The sequence below is a fragment of the Cherax quadricarinatus genome, chromosome 59 (assembly GCF_038502225.1).
Source record: "Cherax quadricarinatus isolate ZL_2023a chromosome 59, ASM3850222v1, whole genome shotgun sequence".
In the NCBI taxonomy this organism is placed as follows: Eukaryota; Metazoa; Arthropoda; class Malacostraca; order Decapoda; family Parastacidae; genus Cherax; species Cherax quadricarinatus.
The window spans coordinates 4,274,134-4,297,237 of record NC_091350.1 but is presented as its reverse complement, the minus strand read 5'-3'; the positions used below and the strand labels follow the sequence as shown (position 1 = coordinate 4,297,237).

Genomic DNA, 23,104 nt, shown 5'->3' with positions numbered 1-23,104 from the left:
GCGTCTGGGGAATGGCAGGCCAAGTGGCGTCTGGGGAATGGCAGGCCAAGTGGCGTCTGGGGAATGGCAGGCAATCAGGTTTGAGTTTCCGCTGATCTCAAAAAAAAAAAAACTTGTTTGTTTTCCCAGAATCATCTTAGGAAACTTAGATGGACAGGTGATGTATCTTGGTACGTGACGTCTCTTCTGAGACATCGGCAGATTTATTCACATTGTTATTTTTAAGATATTAATTAGAGAGGTGTAATTCAGAGCGACTGTTTAACCAGCCAGTCGTCGAGAATCCTTCAAGTTCCTCCATAATGTTTTGTTTGGATCTCAGAAATAGAAGCAACTGGCTCAAGTTTACCTTTGCTGAAGCCGATGAAGTTGAGTGTGGAGAAGTATGCCAAATAACCCTCAAGGGCTCCCCCCCCCTCTCTCTCTCTCTCTCTCTCTCTGTCTCTGTCTCTGTCTCTCTCTCTCTCACTGCCAAACCCCAGAACTGCTTAAAAATTCCCAAAAGCATGGCAAGGACCCTTCCTTTCCATAACATAACTATGCTTTTCTGAGTTATTAGACTTGTGAATTGCTGGTAAGGCAGTGCAAGAATGAGGGAGAGAAAAAAAACTGTCTTGCCAGAAACACAGACAAAATTCAAATGACCCTCAGAACTGCAACACCAACACCCCCATCTCTCCTTAAGTGTGCGTGTCACTTCCAGGACTCAAGTCCGGCAAACCTGTTTCCAAGAATCCCTTCATAAATGTGGACTTCGTGACACTCCAACAGCACCTCTAAACTTGTTAATTTTATTTATTTTTATGAAGGGAAAACGATAAGCCCGAAAAGATATCTAGTGTCTGGGGAGTGGGAGGCATTCACGTCTAATTCATGGGGAAGATAAATTCAATTTTTTGGATCAAGAGTCGCCTTCAAGGAACCCCTTTTGAAGGGGGGGGGGGAAGCCGTGAGAGTTACTCGGATCTTGTATCTAGAGAATTCTCTCTCTCTCTCTCTCCCCCCCCCTCACACACACACACACACACACACACACACACACAAGGTATGATAAAGCTCTCGGAGCAGGGAATGTCTGTGGACCTAGTAGCGACCAACGAAGAGGCGCAGCCAGGAGCTGTGAATCGACCCCTGCAACCAAAAATTAGTGAGCACGCACGCACGCACACACACCTAGGCGTAATAAAAATATCCTTTAAGTTGAAGGGAATTTACTGAAGATAAAATCATTTATCTGTAACAAAAGTGAACATACAGGTACATACATTAACAGTATTTAGCAGGACAAGCAGCTCGTCCACAGTGCTACGAGCACTTTACAAATACTTAACAAATACTCAGGTTTTCTCAGAGCTTATAATATATTTTTGGGTGATTTTTGCATGTATACATGCGTACATGAATTAATTTATAAATGTATATATATATACGTGTGATTGTATATACACATGTATGAATACGTATATATTGTACAGGATTGCATGCAATAATATATATATATATATATATATATATATATATATATATATATCTATATATATATCTATATATATAGATAGACACAAGATATAATTTCGTGTCGATTAGATAAAACTTGATTTTTCCTTAAATAGCAATGCTCTTCTTGCCGAATAAGGCAAGCGAAAATTTGTGTATGCAATAATTTCGCAAAAATCATTCTGAACCTAATCAAAAAATATATTTCATTGTGTTTGTTTATTAAATTACTGTAAATTTATCTAAAATATATTTAGTTGGATTAGGCTAAGTTAAATTGCGCTTGTTATAATAAGGTTAGGTAAGTTTTCTAAGGTGCTTTTGGTACAAAATCATTAATTTTTACATTAACACTAATGAAGGAGAATATATCTTTAAACATACAAAAGAAAATTTTAGAAAGGATTATTTTAAAAGAGCTTTTGCTAATTGACCAATTTTACCTATTCTGGACGACATTATATATATATTAATATATATATATATATATATATATATATATATATATATATATATATATATATATATATATATATATATATATATATATATATATATATATATATGAGGGTAATGTGACAGGTATACAGGTGACATGCAGCCTTAATGACCCGCGTATAGTCGAAAGACTAAATCCAGTTGTACCATTATTGTACCATCTCAATGAAAAGTTGTCAAAATCAACTTTGACACTCAGTTTTGCTACATTCCAAAATGTGTATTATGTATACAACATTAGCGTGTAGATATATGGTTATTATTAGTTTGAGAAAGGCTAAACCCGTAGAGGGTCATAAAGCGTTTGGGGTATAAGAGGGGTGAGAAGTGATAAGGTTTGATTATAAGGAGAGGGTACCTCCAGTTCCTTACATCAAGAGCCCTTCATCAATGGTAAATCCATTTCTTGTACAAAATTTGAAGCCGAACACCGATATATAAGTTTTACCTTAATATTTTAGTATTACTGTCACTGGTAATCGCTAACCCCGCAGGGGTCACACAGCTCATAGAGAATGGGACGTAATCAAAATTCGATCCAAAAGAGGACAGCTCCAGTGCCTCGGATTACGAGTCCTTCAGAATCAAGGCACCTCCCTTGAAGGGTAAACTTTCGCAATACAAAGATGCCTGCATTATTAAGGTCTACACAATTTAAAGTGTCAAGTAAACACTAACTACTCGCCTTCTACCCTTGCCAAACATTTTTCACAAATATATACAATTCTTCGTTACTTATTGTTACAAATATATAATGTAAATATATATCAAATACTACACAGCGAATATTCATCACATTGACACTATGTACAAATGTATTGTGTCCATTTTTTCACTTAAATATAGACAAACTTTAAGTATAAAACATTCATTATTGATATGTAGAATGTACGAACGTTCATCCTTTAAGGAAATTCATTCATTTTTTCCATCCGTAGCCTAATACATCGTCAGAGTATCAATGAGAGTTGAAAATTAATTTTCATGTCGGTATTTTATACTATTTATGTACAATGCGAGTTTTGTTTATCAAGAAATGTAACCTTCCCCCCCCCCCCCCATTTTTGTGTTGGATATAATAACCATAAAATACTGACAAGTAGAAGATGAGAAATAGACAAAAATGGCCAGGTTGGTGAGTAAAACTTGACTGCAGCACTGGGGTATCTCTGATGAGAAAGATGCCATTACAAAACCGTAAGTATTTCTCTAACTTGACGCACGTCAACGAAGATCTACGTTTGGACAGTTTAGGGGTTAAAACCATTTATACTATGAACAGAGAACCCTGCCAGTATATTATTATTTTTTCAAAACTTTTCTCAAAAATATTCACTACCATCACTCAGATACAGAGACAAATGACTCTGTCAAATCTCTCTCATCAAACTCTTCGACTTGGCCTTCTCAGGTTGTAAATATGGAGCAACGCCGAAACGTAAGACACAAATGCCGTATCAGGACATTTATTAACGAGACGTTTTGCCCGCCAGGGGCTTTATCAGTCTTTTGGTATAGCCATAGTGATGCTCTGGTTAATGTGGAAAAGAACACTGGTCTTCAATTTTGGATATTGAATTATCCAGCAGTGTTCTTTTCCACAGTTTGTCGGTATCGCAATGGAGTACATGAAGACAAACTTTTTCCAGAATTTCAAACCACATATCATGGCTAAGTTGATGGTATGATCATAACTCTAACATTTCCATTTACTACATCTTTGTAGCAACAAAAGCACTACCGAACCATCAATACAGTTTCATCCAAGAAAAGTAAACAAACGCATTCCCGTTTTCTGAAGTCCTCACAAATGGAGTAACAGATGACTCGCGAAATTGTAATGACACGATTGCAAACAAACCATTCCAAGGGTGGGGTTAGAACCCGCGATAAGAGGCATAAAACTCCAGACCGACGCGTTAGCCACTGGGCCAGTGGCTAACGCGTCGGTCTGGAGTTTTGTGACTCTCTGATCGCGGGTTTTAACCCCATCCGTGGTATGGTTTAGAGTAATAGATAATAAATCTTTTCAAATCTATTTCAAGCCAACCCACAGAAATGACCTGCAATATTGGCTACATCACAACCGGACTAAGAAGGTAGCGTCCTCCTTAGACTAGACTTTCTGCGTACTGACAGGACGCAGTCCAGCTTTCCTATATCAGTGTAGCAATATCAAAAGATTTCTTTTAGAAATTTCAACTCATATTTGTACAATATAGCAGAAGGAAAGCCGCGAAGACACTGAACATACTCAAATTGTGATGTAGTCCAGCTGGGCTTGTGAGGTCTCTGGGGAGACATAATTTAACCAATTATATGGTCACACCTTGCCTTGGCAAACGTCTGTAGCCACGCCCACGTCTGAGGTCTTTTGTTCTTGACGCCTCAGACCTAGGCGTCAGGTCGTACACGTGGTTGTGGAGGGTGCTTGGACCACCATAAAAGCCCAAGGAAGAGCTGAGTAGGGGGATTCGAGCGGAGCTGCTGCTGGGATGCAGAGCTCCTGAGCAGAGATTCGAGCGGAGCTGCTGCTCACAAGCCCAGCTGGACTACATCACAAAATATCGAGAACAACAATGACAGATACTTAATCTTTTCTACATGTAAGGTGCCTCTCAAGAATATAGTGTTAATGAACTATGCCAACAGCAGATATCGGTCATCACCTCATTGTAGAGGAACTCACAAGGCACAAAAACACTACTCAAAATCAAGAAGTTCCAGGATGAATAAAATTCCCTGTGGAGGTTGTGATAAAATATATGTCCAGTAAACTGCCAGAAGTCTAATAATGCGCATAAACGAACTCATGCATATTTTCAAAATAGAAAGTTTGAATAACCCTTTTTACAATCTGTCGGTATTCATATTCTGTGGATGGAGCAATAGTGTGTTATGCATTTAGCAGCTGCAATTAACTCTCACGGAGACAAGACTGATCTGCAGTAAAAGGACCTTAGACGGAGGTCAGATTAAAAGAATTGAACACGAATGGATTTACTTTGGACATCTTTATAGCAGACGTTTCGGTCTTTAAACCATTATACAGTGAATATATTCGTGTACGTTTCCTCTCAAGTTGTCGGCAGTCATTTGCTCTCTTACCATAGAGGTCAAAATCTCAAAGAACAACTTCCAGCCAGTTTCTAGGCAGGATGATTCCCATTGTCTAACTACACAAGTTTAAACATTGTGTAAATACAAACTCGACAACTTTCTCTCAAACGAAAGTTGACAACAATATAAATCGCAATCTTCCCACTCTGGAAAATTTATATGTGATGCGCTATACCCGTGTGGATCATTTAGCGAAGGAAATTGTGGAGGCTCGATCCTCTGTCCACTATATTCGCGCTACATATACGTTACTCGCGGCCTGGTCACGGACAGAGCCGCGGGGGCGCTGACCCCCGGAATACACGCAGGTGTACCATTATCATTATTATTCTAAACATTTCCCAGGTGCTGAATGACTCCTGCGGGTCTAGCGCTTCCCGATAATAATGCTTTGAAAAGGGAGGGAATTTCTTTAAGTACTTTTAATTCTTAAGAAAAAAAAATTTGTAGAGTTAAAAGTACTAATTGGAGCTACATATATAACTTTCTACTGGCCATTTGTTTGGTGTCTCGCTTCAGTTAGAGACAGTCTCGCTGGTTCACAGACTCGCTGGTTCACAGACTCGCTGGTTCACAGACTCGCCTCACTGGAAGTTTCTCTCACTGGTCTACTGTATCTAATTCTGAGCATCACTCTGAATAATTTTTAACCATTTTCGTATAGTTTCACTTCTAAACGAGCTTCCACTTAATGGTTAAAGTGTTTACCACTCAGCATCACTGGTTCGTCACTGGTTCACTGGTTCGTCACTGGTTCGTCACTGGTTCACTGGTTCGTAACTAGTTCACTGGTTCGTCACTGGTTCACTGGTTCGTCACTGGTTCACTGGTTCGTCACTGGTTCACTGGTTCGTCACTAGTTCACTGGTTCGTCACTAGTTCACTGGTTCGTCACTAGTTCACTGAACCGTGGCAATCAAATCATTTCATTTTTATGTCCATACCTGATGGACTCTGTCGTGTTAGCTGCCTGTTGTTTGCTAAGGCAAACTTGGCTCATCTTAGTCACAATTCACAAATATGTTTCATTTCCATTTTTTTTTTACGAAGACTTTACCACCACAAAGCTGCTTTAGTTTACATTATTATAATCAAAAAGAAGCGCTAAACCACAAGGGCTATACAGCTTTAGTTTACAAAATCTTACAACTTTATCATTACGGAACTGTTTACGTAATTAGATTTTTCTGAAAGATAAAGACTGTATCACTGAGATTCAGTTTAGAGCATTCAAAAAAAGTTCTTATAATCTCTATGCTCAGGGGTGCTCTTTGAACTGATTGATTTTAAAACACAATTGTTATTTTCAGCACTTTGGGAATCATCTATCCATGGAATCACATTGTTACCGATGATAAACACAGACTTACTATCCTCGTGTCTGACCGAGCGATTGTCTGTAGGTCTGCTGAGGTGTCCCTCGCTGTTGAAGTTGCAGAAATCTAGATTGGAGATGTTCTGTGGGTGGTGGAGAGGGGTGATGGGGTTTAAAAGTCGCGATGAGGGCTCCGAGGAAGGATTGGTGGGGTTTGAGTGAAGGCGGGTTGGGTATTTGGCGTCTTGGTGAAGATTTTCATGGTGGGTGTCTGTTTCTTGGTCTTGTTGGATGTGGTTCTGGGAAATGAAGTCGATAGATTGATGAGGTGGAATGAGGTTCATTGGGGAAGTAGCTCTGTGCTGGACGGGGGAAGTGACTCTAGGGTGAACGGTGTTAGTAGAAGCGTTGAGGTAGGGGAAAGTGGCAGCGAGGTGGTATGGGGACTTATCACTAGTTGTATGACGAATGGCTTGGCCGTTCCCTTGACTGAGGTTGACATGGTCGAAGAGGTCGTGCCCCTGACTGACGGAGTCGTCGAGAAGGTCATGCCCCTGACTGACGCTGGTGTAGTTTAGGAAATCGTCTCCTAGAGTGTTGGGGGTAATGATGGTCTGGGTGCTCTGTGTACGGTACTGCTTATCATTGGAAGGAATCTGCGTACAGCACCAGGAGTGTCGACGCCCCAGCACTGATGACACTGACACCCAAGAATCCGACAGTGTCTCACCTGTAAGTGATAAATATAATGGTGAGATCGACGGGTTTTTGTTCCAGTAACTTGAGTCCCGTATGTCTGAAGCCATAGAGTAGAGTAACTCAGATTTTAATCACCCAATTAATTACCAAAAGGCCGAGAAAGTTGCATCAAGCAGGTCTATGGTTGGAAGAAATATAAATGAATCAAGCTTCATAAAATTATTATAACTAAGTGCTAAAAAGCTTAAAAAAACAGAATTGATATTAATATAAGTTTAGGGTTATACAAATTAGATTCATTTATAATCAAATTTGGAAACAATTTAAGCTATGCGTGATAAGTCCTTGATGCTCTCACCTATATATCTTGGAGAAATCAGCAATTATATTTTTCATTGCATAGCAACGGAAAATGGAACTTCAAAGTTAGAAAATGGATTGTCGTAAAGTTACCCGATAAGATGAGGGAGACGAGTGAGAGTGACGAGTGAAAGTGTCACGAGTGAAAAAAATTTATGGATATTCCCGAAACGAGTGAAACTATCATTGTACTCTCGATGGCAAGCGTTCTACCCTCCTCTTGATCCAAGAACTCTTCAGCTCTTAGATCAAGAGCCCTTCAGCATCAAGGCGCATCCCCTCCCTCCCTCTTCAAAGGCCACAATGAAAACAAACAGAACGCGTTAAATAAAGTTTATTCTTCCTTCAGACAATTTCTAGTATAACCTAAATTACGTGTTAATAAAGATAGCTTATTTTGAGTTGTCCGAATGGCCAGTTTATTGTGCACCTACACAGCTCATCCTGCAAGTGGCCAGTTTATTGTGCACCTACACAGCTCATCCTGCAAGTGGCTAGTTTATTGTGCACCTACACAGCTCATCCTGCAAGTGGCTAGTTTATTGTGCACCTACGCAGCTCATCCTGCAAGTGGCCAGTTTATTGTGCACCTACGCAGCTCATCCTGCAAGTGGCCAGTTTATTGTGCACCTGTGAGGGTGACCGTTGTACCGGGGTACACTGTTCAATAATGGTCCGTTATATGACCTATTAATACACAAGACCGATATCATTTAAAATACTTATTATTTCTATTACACCTTGTACTTGTAATAAAAATAAAACAGTGACACTAGCAATTAATTTATTATCAAAATAATGACAAGATAATGCCATAATTAAGATTCCAGCATATCACCAAAAGTAATGAGCGCGCCCTTATGCGTAATATTTTATGCCCTCTAGTTCTCTAATGAACCTTGGTCACTACGCTATGCGAAATGCTTGATGCTGGTGAAGGGTTGATCAGACTATTACCTCTCATTTCCCAGGCGCTGCATGACCGCTACGGGATTTACGCTTCACTTGGGAAATGACTGAAGCTTACGCGAGAGATATTCTGGAGACTAAGTGGGTCGTTGACTAGTCTTTTTCATCCAATCGTCGAGTGAATTTACATCTAGATCTCAATAGCACACTTCCGATGTATACCGAAGACGCAATGCAGAATAAGATTTTTTTTTTGGGGGGGGGGAGGAGGGGAAAGAGTGGATGAAGAAAGTTTCTTCGTATAGCATGAAACGTGGTTCCATTAGAAAGCTTGTTCTCCAACACATGCCCCCCCTTTTTTTTCAACAGCTCTCCACCAACTCACTATTGATGCCTCCAGTTTGTCCTGTGTCTCCGGAAGTCGGTGAACACCTGGCACTGGCAGAGTAGGGGAGGCGACTGAAACGCAGTTGATGGTTGTGGTGGTATTGATGGTGACGGTGCTCGGGCTCTACCAGCTGACGAACACAATACTGCTCCGAGGTGAACACAGGGATGGGCACTACACCCAGTGTTAACATGTCTTGGCCAGCAGCTGGAGGAGGAAGAGAGGACGTAGGAAAAGGATCCACAGGTAAGACTCAGAGGAAAATTACATTAGGGACATGTGCAATGGAAAATATAACGGGGCCTATATCAGTGTGATATTCAAACGATTATTGTCTAGCTATCGGTACGAGGTCTGCACTGTGTAACATAAGCTTTCCTTCACACTGATAATTTGAACAAATGAGTGTCAAGAGTTAGTGCTGTGGCGAGAAAACTGTATGCAAATGAATAACAAAAATGTAAGTTGATTTACTACGACTAACATTTTTGCTACTATTGTTGGTGTTCCTGTTGCTGCTGCTACTGCCACTACCACACTGGCCCATGTGGTTTACCGAATATTCTTAGATCCTCGGTGGACCCTTCAATGTATTCACACACGCCTTACACACTGTGCAAGGGACACTATACACTTAATCATCGTGGCCGAGTAACTGCCCTGAATCATCAAAGAACTATCCCGGAAGAGCTACTTAGTAACCATTGTAGGAGATAGCGGTATTCAACTTCACTGCAAAACCACATCTAGTCCTGGAGAGGGCAGTATGTATCCACAAGCCAAGCTTTTGCATCTACGGTTGAGTCCGATATTTGCAAAGAGCCAGTCTAACCATCTGTTGTGCTTATGGTGATTTGGACAACAAATCGTTCAATGAAAGCCCCTTTGATGGCTGTGAGGGTCCGTGACAAAGCATAGATCACACTTGTCCTCTCTGGAGAAGTTGCAGTAAATACTAGCCAGGTGTTTGCTAAAAACACTAACTAAAAGCACCGTGGATACATCCTCCATCAAAGATCTCACTTCGGAGCAAAGTCCTACACTAACTTCAATAGCAGGTGTTTACATCATCCCCCGTAGACACTGTCCAAAGAAAAGTATAGGAGAAACATAACTTTCTTGCTCCAGCTGAAGAAACGACAAGGTGTAATGATACTGATTCTTCGACTTTGCTGAATATCAGTTTTCTATCAGTTTTCACTGTGAAACTATCACCAGAGTATATACTATATACCATAACAAAACGAGAAAAACCACAAGGCGGACGACCCATCAAGACAGCACAAGAGCAAGCTACACAAGCTACAAGTAAGCGTGACATACGTAATTTCACTACTGAGGGCAGTAGAGAAAAAAAAAAGTGAAGGAGTGTGTTGGGAGAGAGGGAGATCCGGCCTCTTTTTTTGTGAAGTGAGACTTAAGTATCTAAACTCCCAATTTCTTCCCTGAAGCCCTACCCTTTGCCGGCTTCCTCTACGTAACCTTACCAACCCTTTCAACCTCTTGTATTATACATGAATTGCTACAAGTAACAGCTTAGTTATTAACGGATTATATTCGAATGAGAGCCCTAAATCCGTAGGGAATCATACAGCACCCTAGGAATAGAAGGCAATCAGCTTTTACGCAAGAGGTGGGTAGCTCCAAGTCATCGAATCATAAGCCCCCCCCTCACCAGTATCAAAAAGTCCTTCCCCTTCCTTCCTTGTAAGGGTTAATGGGTTAATTTTCCGTGTAGTAAGTACAATTAATCAATGTTTCACTCATGATATTAACGCTTATTGCCCATTAACCTAATGTCTTTCTCCTGGTGAATGTCATTAATTATTAATCGTAAAGCAGGAAGCCTCGGGGATCAATATTATTATTTCTGGTCTCGTAATTTTATATTAGTAGTAGTAGTAGTAGTAGTAGTAGTGTTTAAAACATCGTTCGTCTCCCATCGAGATAAAGCGACCTAAAAAAAAAAAAAGTATATATACCATCATTCATTCAATGGCAGCTTTGCCAGAAAGGTGATGACATCGCATTTCAAATTACCCAGCGTACTGCAACATCCTCACTCTTCTGCTAGAGCGCAGGCACTGTACTTCATGCCTCCACCTTAATAAAATAAATGTTTACCTTGCTCACACTAACAGCAATGTCAAACCAATCAAATAAACCACTCCATCTAACACGCTCACACAAGACTGTCGGAAGTTCAAGCCCTTAACACTCAAAACCTTCTCAACTCCAGCTTTTCATGTGTCGACCACAACCTCCTCTTCCCTTCGCTCTATTCTCCCTGAATACACAGTCCATCTCTTTCCTCAGGCCTCTGAATCATACTTTTGGTAACGTCCAGTACGTCCTCTAAACTCCACCTTCCGAATTCTATGCATAAGATTCACACTACACATTGCTCTGACATGACATTTCCACTGCTTCCTGCAACGTTCAAAACCCATGCTTCACATCCATACAAAATTGTTCGTACCAATATAATTTGGCGCATATTTTTCTGTGGCCTCCATTGATAAAATTCTTTGTCTCCATAGATGCCTCAACACACCACTTGCCTTGTATCCAACTCACCCAGTCTACAGTTGATTCAGTCTTTAACAAACCCACTTGTTGAAATGTCCAATTCCAAATATGTTGATACATGTGCTTCATACTTTCTCCCTTCAGTCTGATACACAGTTTTTCATTGCCTAAGCATTTTTTTTTTTTTACTCTCATCACCTTGCATTTTTTCCATGTTTACTTTTCAGTTCCTTTTACAAAACCTTTCAGATTCCTTTACCATCTTTTGTAGCTATTCAAAATCTGCTAAAATAATTATCATCGACAAAGATTAACTTTGACAACTCTCACTTCGTATCAGATTCATTATGTTACATTATTATTCTTAAATTGTTACAAATTTTTCCATTTTCATGTAAATTTTATTATCAAATATTTGCTAATAAGGAATTAAACGTATATATTATAGACGTAAATCACATTTATCCTTTCATATTTAATGCTATTAATTAGTATTTGCAGATATAATGGTGAAATATTCAACTGATATATTACAGCTATAATAAAGTTGGTAGAATTACCGACAATATGTAAAGTAAAAGGACACAAGTGCAACTAATGTGACATTTATTGTGGCAACGTTTCGCTCTCCAGGAGCTTTATCAAGCCATTACGTTGCCACAATAAATGTCACATTAGTTGCACTTGTGTCCTTTTACTTTACATTACAGCTATATTTCATACGTGTTTCAAAATAATTACACGACTGTAATAAATAATTTCGTATCGGTTAAAATAAATGATTTACCTTCGTAGACTTGCACTGTTTATTGTTAAATTATTTTTGTAATAATGTTGGTAGAATTACCGACAATATGTAAAGTAAAAGGACACAAGTGCAACTAATGTGACATTTTATTGTGGCAACGTTTCGCTCTCCAGGAGCTTTGTCAAGCCGACTTGACAAAGCTCCTGCAGAGCGAAACGTTGCCACAATAAAATGTCACATTAGTTGCACTTGTGTCCTTTTAAATTATTTTTATATTCAGCGAATTAACAGTCATTAAACACCTGGATGACTGGAGGTAATCAGGTTTGTTTACCTCCAATTCTCTGGATCAAGAGCCTTTCACCAGTATCAATGTTAACTGAAGTTTATAATGACAACTTCGACTAAAAAGTTTATCTTATTTTGGAAGATTCTGAAGAGAATTGGTCTGGTGGCTAAAACTCCCGCTTCACACACGGAAGGCCCGGGTTCGATTCCCGGCGGGTGGAATTTCCGACACGTTTCCTTACACCTATTGTCCTGTTCACCTAGCAGCAAATAGGTACCTGGGTGTTAGTCGACTGGTGTGGGTCGCATCCTGGGGGACAAGATTAAGGACCCCAATGGAAATAAGTTAGACAGTCCTCGATGACGCACTGACTTTCTTGGGTTATCCTGGGTGGCTAACCCTCCGGGGTTAAAAATCCGAACGAAATCTTATCTTATAACCGGGAGTGGACGTGTCAGCAGATGGATTTATGGGAGAAATGAACCATAGAACAGACGAGGGAGGAGGAAAGGTACGTGGTGTTGATGAAGTATCTGTGAAGAGAAGTTTATCTATGGAGGCAAAAAGGGATATGCACCATAGTGGTACCAATACTGTTGCATGGGTGTGAGGCATGGGTTTTAAACGTTGCAGCGAGGAGGGTGAAGGTAGTGGAGACATCCTGTATGAGCAATATGTGGTATATTTTGCATAGAATTAGCCGTGTAGATATAGAAAACGATGTGGGGGTCGATATACAGAATAATTTATTATCCTGTGGGTCGGTTACTAATATTGATAAATGAGGCTCCACGTTAATGTATCACTTGCCATCTGATGAAGGTCCAGGATCGACAGAAATCATTTAAAGATTTATTTCCAGTTTGTGGCTTTATCTGGATTACTATTACTGGTATAAACCTTGGTAATAGATACCGACAAACTGGTTTAGACAGACAGGTAAACAAACATTAGGACATGTTAGATAACGTTTCGGTCGTGGGGCCTTGATCGCTTCTAACGTTAGAAGTGATCAAGGTCCCAGGACCGAAAAGTTTTCTAACATGTTCTAGTGTCTGCTCACGTGACATTGAAAACCATTACTATTACTATATTATTATGCTTATAATTATTATTAAGACTATTATGGTTCTGTGGTGAGTGGCCTCGTGAAGCTAAGGCTACAATCCAAGTGTCTTACCATGCGGTGGGGTGGCGTAAGTAGTAGGTTCGGAATCGATGAAGTTGGTGAGTGGAATGTTAGTGGGAGTAGCAGTGGAAGTGATGGTGGGTATAAGACTCTTGGGTTCCCTCAACGCCCACTCCACTGTGCTCCCTCCTCCCTCGTTTGTGCCTCCCATGTCCTTGGAGGTGGCAACAGGCTTGGTGTCCTTAGCGGGCGTCCTTGGCGGCGGTGGTAGTGGTGGAGGTGTTGGAGGCAGTGGTGGAGGTGTAGGAGACAAGATCAGGGAGTCTTTCGCCACCACCACCACTACATCTTTAACCCCCACCATTTCTTCACCTCCACCTCCTCCTAAGAAAGAAGAGTTTTATAAATGTAAACAAAATTAATATATTTGCTATATAATTACAAGGTATAAACACCAGCATCGTGCTCTTTCTCAGTTCTTTTAGCGAGTTGCATTGTGGGAATTCCAGCGGTGTGCTGTTACTCTTTTATACATGATAGTTACATTGCGGAAGCAAATGCTAGCTATGTTTCCCTGTCATATCACACAGGATGGGTCTCGCCAGGGCCAGATCTACTATGAAACTAAAGAAGCTTAAACTTCAGGGGGCCCTAATCCCAGTGGGGCCCCAGAAGAGACTTCAGTCCACAATGCTTAAAAATTTTGGGTCTACTGTAAAAAAAAATATTAAAAAATAATTAAAAATAAATAATACTAATATGTTTATTTACTACAAGTACATGTACAAGGTATATAGACCATAGCTGACATCAATGACATACTACTATATAGAAAGCCGCTTGTTATGCAGAGCATTTTGGGCAAATTAGGTCAGTTTTGTCCCAGGATGCGACCCACACCAGTCGACCAACACCCAGGCACCCATTTTACTGATGGGTGAACATAGACAACCGGTGTAAAGAAACACGCCTAATGTTTCTTCTCTCGCTGGGAATCGAACCCAGACACTCGCCGTGTGAAGCGAGAGCTTTAGCCACCAGGCCACGGTAATTTAGTGGAAAATTATAGTTAAAATTAAAAAAGGTTTCTAAGTTGCTGGTTGTCAAGGTGACCCCATAACAGTTCAAGCTTCAGGGACCCAGAAATGTAGGTCTGCCACTGGGTTTCAAGCAAGAGGTAATGAAATATTTCAGCCTGAGTTAGTAGATTTGAGCAGAGTGATGAGGATATCGTCAAATATTCCGCCAAGAGTTCAATTGCTACGACAACTTCAAGAGTTCCGTTCCACCAAACCCGGAGCTGCCACTAATTAATTTTTACCGTCTCTCAGGATAGCCTGTCCCACAGGCAGAACGAAGTTATGAGGATGTGACACACACACACACACACGAGGGCCAGGAGCTGTGACTGGACCCCTGCAGCGACATCTAGGCAAGTACCATACACACACACTACCTACCTTTATAAGGTGTCTTGTACTGAATCTTCTCCGGTGGTTTGGCCGTCCTGGAAAGTTTCTTGTGAGAACCTCCAGGATGGCTGGAACTTTCCCTGCCCAGGAGTCTGGAACCCATCAGGGAGAGTCTCACCCACCGCCACGCTCGCGTCGCAAACACCTGAGAACCATTATTAATGAAACGTTTCGCCTACACAGTAGACTTCTTCAGTCAAATACAGAGGGAGTAATATTAATGAAATAATGATGTAATCAGTCCATCAACCTTGCTGAAAAAGTATTTGAGGTGGTCAGTCCCTCAGCCTGGAGAAGAGTTCAGCTCCATGGAGCTGAACTCTTCTCCAGGCTTCTCAACCGTTCCCAGCAATTTAGGTATATGCATTTTTATAGGCCTAGCTGTTAAAAATTGACCACTGTCTGGAAAATCTTCCAGCTCCTGCACCCAACATCTTGCTCCTGGGGGATTTCAACTTAAGGCACCTAAAATGGAGGAATATAGCAAATAATATTGTTGCAGTAATAACACCAGGAGGCAGCTCTGATGAAAACTCACACTCACACGAGCTTTTAAATCTCTGCACAAAATTCAATTTAAACCAGCAAATAATAGAGCCTACTAGACTGGAGAATACACTAGACCTCATATTCACTAACAATGATGATCTGATAAGAAATGTCACCATATCAAAAACAATATACTCAGATCACAACATAATTGAGGTTCAGACATGTATGCGAGGAGCCCCAGACCGACAAAATGAGACTAGTCACGAGGGAGCATTCACCAAATTCAACTTCAATAACAAAAACATAAAGTGGGACCAAGTAAACCAAGTCCTAACCGATATAAGCTGGGAAGATATACTAAGCAACACAGACCCAAACTTATGCCTAGAACAGATTAACTCGGTGGCACTCGATGTATGCACAAGGCTTATTCCTCTAAGAAAAAGGAGGAGTAGATGTAAAATAGAAAGAGACAGGCGCTCCCTTTACAGGCGACGGAAAAGAATAACAGAGCGGCTAAAAGAGGTCAATATATCTGAAATGCGCAGGGAGACACTGGTCAGAGAAATAGCAAGCATCGAACTTAAGCTAAAAGAATCCTTTAGGAGTCAGGAATCGCGGGAAGAACTAAAAGCTATAAATGAAATCGAAAGAAACCCAAAGTATTTCTTCTCCTATGCCAAATCAAAATCGAGAACAACGCCCAGTATTGGGCCCCTACTTAAACAAGATGGGTCCTACACAGATGACAGCAAGGAAATGAGTGAGCTACTCAAGTCCCAATATGACTCAGTTTTTAGCAAGCCGCTAACCAGACTGAGAGTCGAAGATCAAAATGAATTTTTTATGAGAGAGCCACAAAATTTGATTAACACAAGCCTATCCGATGTTATCCTGACGCCAAATGACTTCGAACAGGCGATAAATGACATGCCCATGCACTCTGCCCCAGGGCCAGACTCATGGAACTCTGTGTTCATCAAGAACTGCAAGAAGCCCCTATCACGAGCCTTTTCCATTCTATGGAGAGGGAGCATGGACACGGGGGTCGTCCCTCAGTTACTAAAAACAACAGACATAGCCCCACTCCACAAAGGGGGCAGTAAAGCAACAGCAAAGAACTACAGACCAATAGCACTAACATCCCATATCATAAAAATCTTTGAAAGGGTCCTAAGAAGCAAGATCACCACCCATCTAGAAACCCATCAGTTACACAACCCAGGGCAACATGGGTTTAGAACAGGTCGCTCCTGTCTGTCTCAACTACTGGATCACTACGACAAGGTCCTAAATGCACTAGAAGACAAAAAGAATGCAGATGTAATATATACAGACTTTGCAAAAGCCTTCGACAAGTGTGACCATGGCGTAATAGCGCACAAAATGCGAGCTAAAGGAATAACAGGAAAAGTCGGTCGATGGATCTATAATTTCCTCACTAACAGAACACAGAGAGTAGTCGTCAACAGAGTAAAGTCCGAGGCAGCTACGGTGAAAAGCTCTGTTCCACAAGGCACAGTACTAGCTCCCATCTTGTTCCTCATCCTCATATCCGACATAGACAAGGATGTCAGCCACAGCACCGTGTCTTCCTTTGCAGATGACACCCGAATCTGCATGACAGTGTCTTCCATTGCAGACACTGCAAGGCTCCAGGCGGACATCAACCAAATCTTTCAGTGGGCTGCAGAAAACAATATGAAGTTCAACGATGAGAAATTTCAATTACTCAGATATGGTAAACATGAGGAAATTAAATCTTCATCAGAGTACAAAACAAATTCTGGCCACAAAATAGAGCGAAACACCAACGTCAAAGACCTGGGAGTGATTATGTCGGAGGATCTCACCTTCAAGGCCCCTTGTGGCTTAGCGCTTCTTTTTGATTATAATAATAATCACCTTCAAGGACCATAACATTGTATCAATCGCATCTGCTAGAAAAATGACAGGATGGATAATGAGAACCTTCAAAACTAGGGAGGCCAAGCCCATGATGACACTCTTCAGGTCACTTGTTCTATCTAGGCTGGAATATTGCTGCACTCTAACAGCACCTTTCAAGGCAGGTGAAATTGCCGACCTAGAAAATGTACAGAGAACTTTCACGGCGCGCATAACGGAGATAAAACACCTCAATTACTGGGAGCGCTTGAGGTTTCTAAACCTGTATTCCCTGGAACGCAGGAGGGAGAGAGACATGATTATATACACCTGGAAAATCCTAGAGGGACTAGTACCGAACTTGCACACGAAAATCACTCACTACGAAAGCAAAAGACTTGGCAGACGATGCACCATCCCCCCAATGAAAAGCAGGGGTGTCACTAGCACGTTAAGAGACCATACAATAAGTGTCAGGGGCCCGAGACTGTTCAACTGCCTCCCAGCACACATAAGGGGGATTACCAACAGACCCCTGGCAGTCTTCAAGCTGGCACTGGACAAGCACCTAAAGTCAGTTCCTGATCAGCCGGGCTGTGGCTCGTACGTTGGTTTGCGTGCAGCCAGCAGCAACAGCCTGGTTGATCAGGCGCTGATCCACCAGGAGGCCTGGTCACAGACCGGGCCGCGGGGGCGTTGACCCCCGAAACTCTCTCCAGGTCTCTCCAGGTAGCTCTATTACTCAATTTGTGATAAAATAAACATGTTACCAGGCTTTTCTATGCATCTAAAACTGAAAAAAATGTTATGTTTCACTTTACAGCGATTTTATCGATTACAGCAATAGCCCGAAACCTAACCTGCCGTATAAGCGAGGCCCTCCTGTAAAGAGCCATGAACGCACCTTCCTGCAGATGATGTATGCCCAGGGGTCGACGATCTGGTTAATGGACGTCAGGCGCACAGCAATTAGGTCTTGGAGGTGATCCTCCCGGGTCTTGTGAGGCCACACCTGGTTCAAGAAGAGTCGAAGCTGTGGGGAGGGACACACACAGTCAAGCAAGATGAAGAGATAAAAATAATTCATATTAAGCCTAAAACCCATACGGGTCATTCAGCGCAAGAGGCGGTGGGGGCTTGATCCTCCGTCTGTAAATATTAAAACATCACTTTCATGTATACAAGAATTGTTAATCTACACACATTTTTAGCTATGAATGTAATTAATTTTTTTTAAATATTGCGGATTATCACATTATTATTTTCGTTATTATATATATTCCGAAGTTTAACGTTAACATTCACTAGCTAACACGTTCAAGAAAATAAAATTTATATCGATTATTATACAAGTAATTTGCATGGACAAACTTATACACTGAACCTGAATAAAAAAATTGACTTTAGATAAGAATTACTTTAGTTTCCACTAAAAAAAAAATTCTCTATGAACAAGCGAAGAAAAAAAAAACTTGTTTCCTGTTCTTAAACTATTCTATTTTCTTGCAGGATATCTTACGTCAATGGGTGTCCAGGAGACGACGAAGACGACGGTGATGACGAGGAGAACGGTAACCATCTGCATCTCCAGTTCTCTCTGTCTGTAGGTGCGATGGGGAGCACAGAAGCTTGTGTCCGAGCACCGCTGCCTGCACAGCCGGAGACACAGCAGGGTCGCTGGTGGTCGCAGGCAGCACCACCGAGAGATCAGAGAGAGAGAGAGAAAGAAAGAGAGAGAGAAAGAGAAAAATAATTTCATTAAACAGTAATCGTCAGTTATCAAAGCATTATTTACCTACTCAATTGTATAATTATCACGTTAAATCCCTAAATCTATGGGAGGAAGGGGAGGTCACAGCGCCCGGGGAGAAGTAATTAGGCTTGATCATAAAAAAAGAGAACTCCAATTCCGTGACTCGAGTGTCTTTCACCGGCGTCAGAGGCCCTTCCAAGTTATCAGCTCAGCTCACACGAAGAGGAACAACATACCGGAGAACAGTGTAGAACACCTCAACGAAGCTCACTACGTACACTAGGTTAGGTTAGGTAAGGTTCGTCAGGAAACAGGACAAATGTTTCCTGACGCGGGTCTTAGTCAGATGATGACCCGCCTTTGGAGCTTTCGGTCATCTGACCGAGGCCTTCCGCTGGCTTACCGGTCCACCCCTTTAAAAATTATGGTCATTTATAACCATTAATCCCTGATTTCTACGTACACTGATACAACGAAGTAAACGTGGTACAACACAGTACATTATGTACACTATACACAGCGAAATAAACTTTGTACACTGTTTATGGTACAATACAATAATGCATAAGGAATGTATAATATGTGTTTATCTTGAGAAGAGAACCATTACATTATATTTCAATACTATTATTAAAAAATAAGTTGTATTCAAATTTATGCACAGGTGAGCGCGCACACACACACACACACACACACACACACACACACACACACACACACACACACACACACACACAGTAAGTGGAATAGTTTGGGAAGCGATGTAGTGGAGGCAGGATCCATACATAGCTTTAAGCAGAGGTATGATAAAGCTCACGGCTCAGGGAGAGTGACCTAGTAGCGATCAGTGAAGAGGCGGGGCCAGGAGCTCGGACTCGACCCCCGCAACCTCAACTAGGTGAGTACACACACACACAGTGGGAGGGCTGGAGTCATTTTTATTCTCGCAAGGAGATGATAGTTCCAATTTCCTATATGGAAGTCCCTTCACCAGGTCTCTCACCGCAGCCACTCAGAAGTTTTCATTCCTTACTCTGACATTCATTACTCACTGTCAAAAGGCAGAACTACACACAAATTGTGAAGCTGTAAGTAGAGCAAGATGAAGCCAGTCTGAGAACTATATTAAAATGTGAGCTAGTCTTTATCTGGCTCTGACTTTTGTAATTCTAGATAGGATTTCTGGGAAGAAGAGAGAGAGAGAGAGAGAGAGAGAGAGAGAGAGAGATAGATAGATAGATATTCACCTACACACAAATGTAAGGCATGTACAAATATCGTCTCAAATCTTTTTTTTTTTTTTTAATCACGCAATTACACACACAATGTTCCAGAGATGGGACACAGCAACAAGGGGTTACAGTTGGAAGTTAAAGATTCAGATGAATCACAGGGATGTTAAGAAGTATTTCTTCAGTTACAGAGTTGTCAGGAAGTGGAATAGTCTGGGAAGTGATGTAGTGGAGGCAGGATCCATGCACAGCTTTAAGAAGAGGTATGATAAAGCTCATGGAGCAGAAAGAGTGACCCAGTAGCGGCCAGTGAAGAGGCGGGGCCAGGAGCTGTGACTCGACCCCTGCAACCACAACTAGGCGAGTGCCCGCGCGCGCGCACACACACGCATACACTTACACATGCATACACATGCATATATACACACACACACACACACACACACACACACACACACACACACACACACACACACACACACACACACACACACACACACACACACACTGAAATAATCACTGCACCCAGGAAAAAGTCAGTCCATACCACGGGTAGGGATAGAATCCGCGGTCAGTCTCTCAAAGCTCCAGACCGACGCGTTAGCCACTGGACCAGCTGGCTACAATAAGACTGATCCAACTAGGTATATTTATACACCCTAAGAAGGTTGGCATAGGCACCACTGTGACCACAAGCGCCCGTGGTTTGGTTTTCTTGTTATCATGTCATTACGATTTAGCGAGTCATAACGACGGCTTTGAGGGGACTTGAGCTAGAGTTCGTCACAGCCACTCTGGCGGGAGATTCCTCTGTAAAAACTTGCATTTGTGGTCATAGTGGTGCCTGTGCTAACCTTCCCATGGTGTTTAAATATACCTAGTTGGATGAATTTTATTGTAGCCAACTGGTCCAGTGGCTAACGCGTCGGTCTGGAGCTTTATGACTGACCGCGGGTTCAAACCCCACCCGTGGTATGGTTTGTTTGCAATCGTGTCATTACGATTTCGTGAATCAAAAAGTCACAATACCATGGTCCGAACTCACAAATAAACCACCATTTGGGGAGGAAACTTCAGACGTTTCGCTCCTCCTGGACCATTATCACGCCGCGATTGAGCAAGATAATGGTTCAGGATGGAATAAAACGTCTCTCAAAAGTTTCCTGTAAAACGTACGTGATACAGAGCAAAACTAGCCTTTATTACGACAAAGTTTCGCTCAAGCAAAGCTTGAGAGAAACATTGTTTGTTTTGCCGTGTCTGAAGTATCTTTCTATTCTTCATTTTGACACTTCCCCTTCTACGTAACTTTCGTTGTGCACGAGACCATAAAAGAAATGACAATAGTAGGGAGGAATCTGGAATGGGGTAAGAGAGAAGGGAAAAATGTGGGTGGACAGGCAGGGAGATAAGAACGAAGGATTTGGGTATTATAGAAGTGATAAAAGTTGTGGGTAGGTAAGAGAGGCGAGAAAGAAATGAGAGACAGGGGTAGGGTAAGGAATTGAATAATGGTTGTGGGGTACAGAGGAAGAGAAGAAAGTGGAGAATGACTGGGGCGAGTAGTAAGGATGGGAGGGGTAAGAAGGGAACGACTGGCGTGGGTAGAGAGGAAAAAAAGGAAAAACCCGAGGTGGATAAATGTTAAGAGAGGTGTATGAAAGAAGGAAAGGACTGGGGGAGGGCAGAACACCGAACAAGATAGAGGGTATTATTAATTGCTCTATCATATTGTATTACTTTTGTCACCACTACTACTACTACTACCACTAGTGAACATCGAAATGTTACCTCACTAGTATTGCACCTCACTCTGAGCCTTTATATACCCTCTGTGTCCATGTATTGTTTGTAATGGCTTGATAAAGCTCCTGGAGAGCGAAACGTTGCCACAATAAATGTCACATTAGTTGCACTTGTGTTCTTTTACTTCACATACTTACAAGATAAGAGGGTAGCCAGGAAGATAGAGTAGGCAGAAAAGAGACCTGAACACTTTAGTTGGCTTCTCAGAAAACGTAAGAACATAAGAAAGAAGGAACACTGCAGCAGGCCTACTGGCCCATGAGAGGCAGGTCCAAGTCTCCTAAACGCTTAAGCCAATGCCCCAACCTAGTCAGGGCAGGTCACATTCACTTAAGGAAGGAACACGACAACTGACCTAGTAGCACAAGCTAATCAGGTTCAACTCACACCTACCCACTCATGTATTTATCTAACCTATTTTTAAAACTACACAACGTTTTAGCCTCAATAACTGTACTTGGGAGTTTGTTCCACTCATCCACAACTCTTACCAAACCAGTGCTTTCCTATATCCTTCCTGAATCTGAATTTTTCCAACTTAAAACCATTGCTGCGAGTCCTGTCTAGGCTAGATATTTTCAGCACACTATTTACATCCCCTTTATTTATTCCTGTCTTCCATTTATACACCTCAATCATATCCCCCCTAATTCTACGTCTTTCTAGAGAGTGCAGATTCAGGGACCTCAGTCTATCCTCATAGGGAAGATTTCTGATACATGGGATCAACTTTGTCATCCTCCTTTGTATGTTTTCCAGAGCATTTATATCCATTCTATAATACGGTGACCAAAACTGTGCAGCATAATCTAAATGAGGTCTAACCAAGGATATATAGAGTTGAAGAGCAACCTGAGGACTCCTATTATTTATGCTTCTTGATATGAAGCCAAGGATTCTGTTAGCTTTATTGCGAACACTTATGCACTGTTGTCTTGGTTTCAGATTACTGCTAACCAGGACTCCTAAATCTTTTTCGCA

At 41.6% G+C, this 23,104-nt stretch overlaps 1 protein-coding gene and 1 long non-coding RNA gene across 7 annotated transcripts in view; one reads left to right on the top strand and one right to left on the bottom strand.

Annotated features, from left to right (window-relative positions):
• LOC128698819 (uncharacterized) overlaps positions 1-19,109 on the top strand; it is an 80,528-nt gene extending 61,419 nt beyond the window's left edge. Inside the window, exon 2 of the long non-coding RNA XR_008408515.2 lies at positions 18,842-19,109. This is a non-coding gene — a long non-coding RNA (uncharacterized lncRNA). The remainder of the gene's footprint in view (positions 1-18,841) is intronic.
• Positions 3,313-23,104, bottom strand: part of LOC128698817 (uncharacterized) — a 155,717-nt gene continuing 135,925 nt past the window's right edge. For 5 of the 6 annotated variants that reach the window (XM_053791224.2, XM_053791226.2, XM_053791228.2 and 2 more), the window contains 6 exons: positions 18,852-19,009; positions 18,237-18,365; positions 14,942-15,098; positions 13,533-13,865; positions 8,784-8,993; positions 3,313-7,160 (listed from right to left, as the gene is read on the bottom strand). In XM_053791224.2, the coding sequence (XP_053647199.2) occupies positions 6,346-7,160; positions 8,784-8,993; positions 13,533-13,865; positions 14,942-15,098; positions 18,237-18,365; positions 18,852-19,009 (1,802 nt within the window). In that variant the 3' untranslated portion in view covers positions 3,313-6,345. The remainder of the gene's footprint in view (positions 7,161-8,783; positions 8,994-13,532; positions 13,866-14,941; positions 15,099-18,236; positions 18,366-18,851; positions 19,010-23,104) is intronic. The other variant, XM_053791229.2, reaches the window with a different exon arrangement.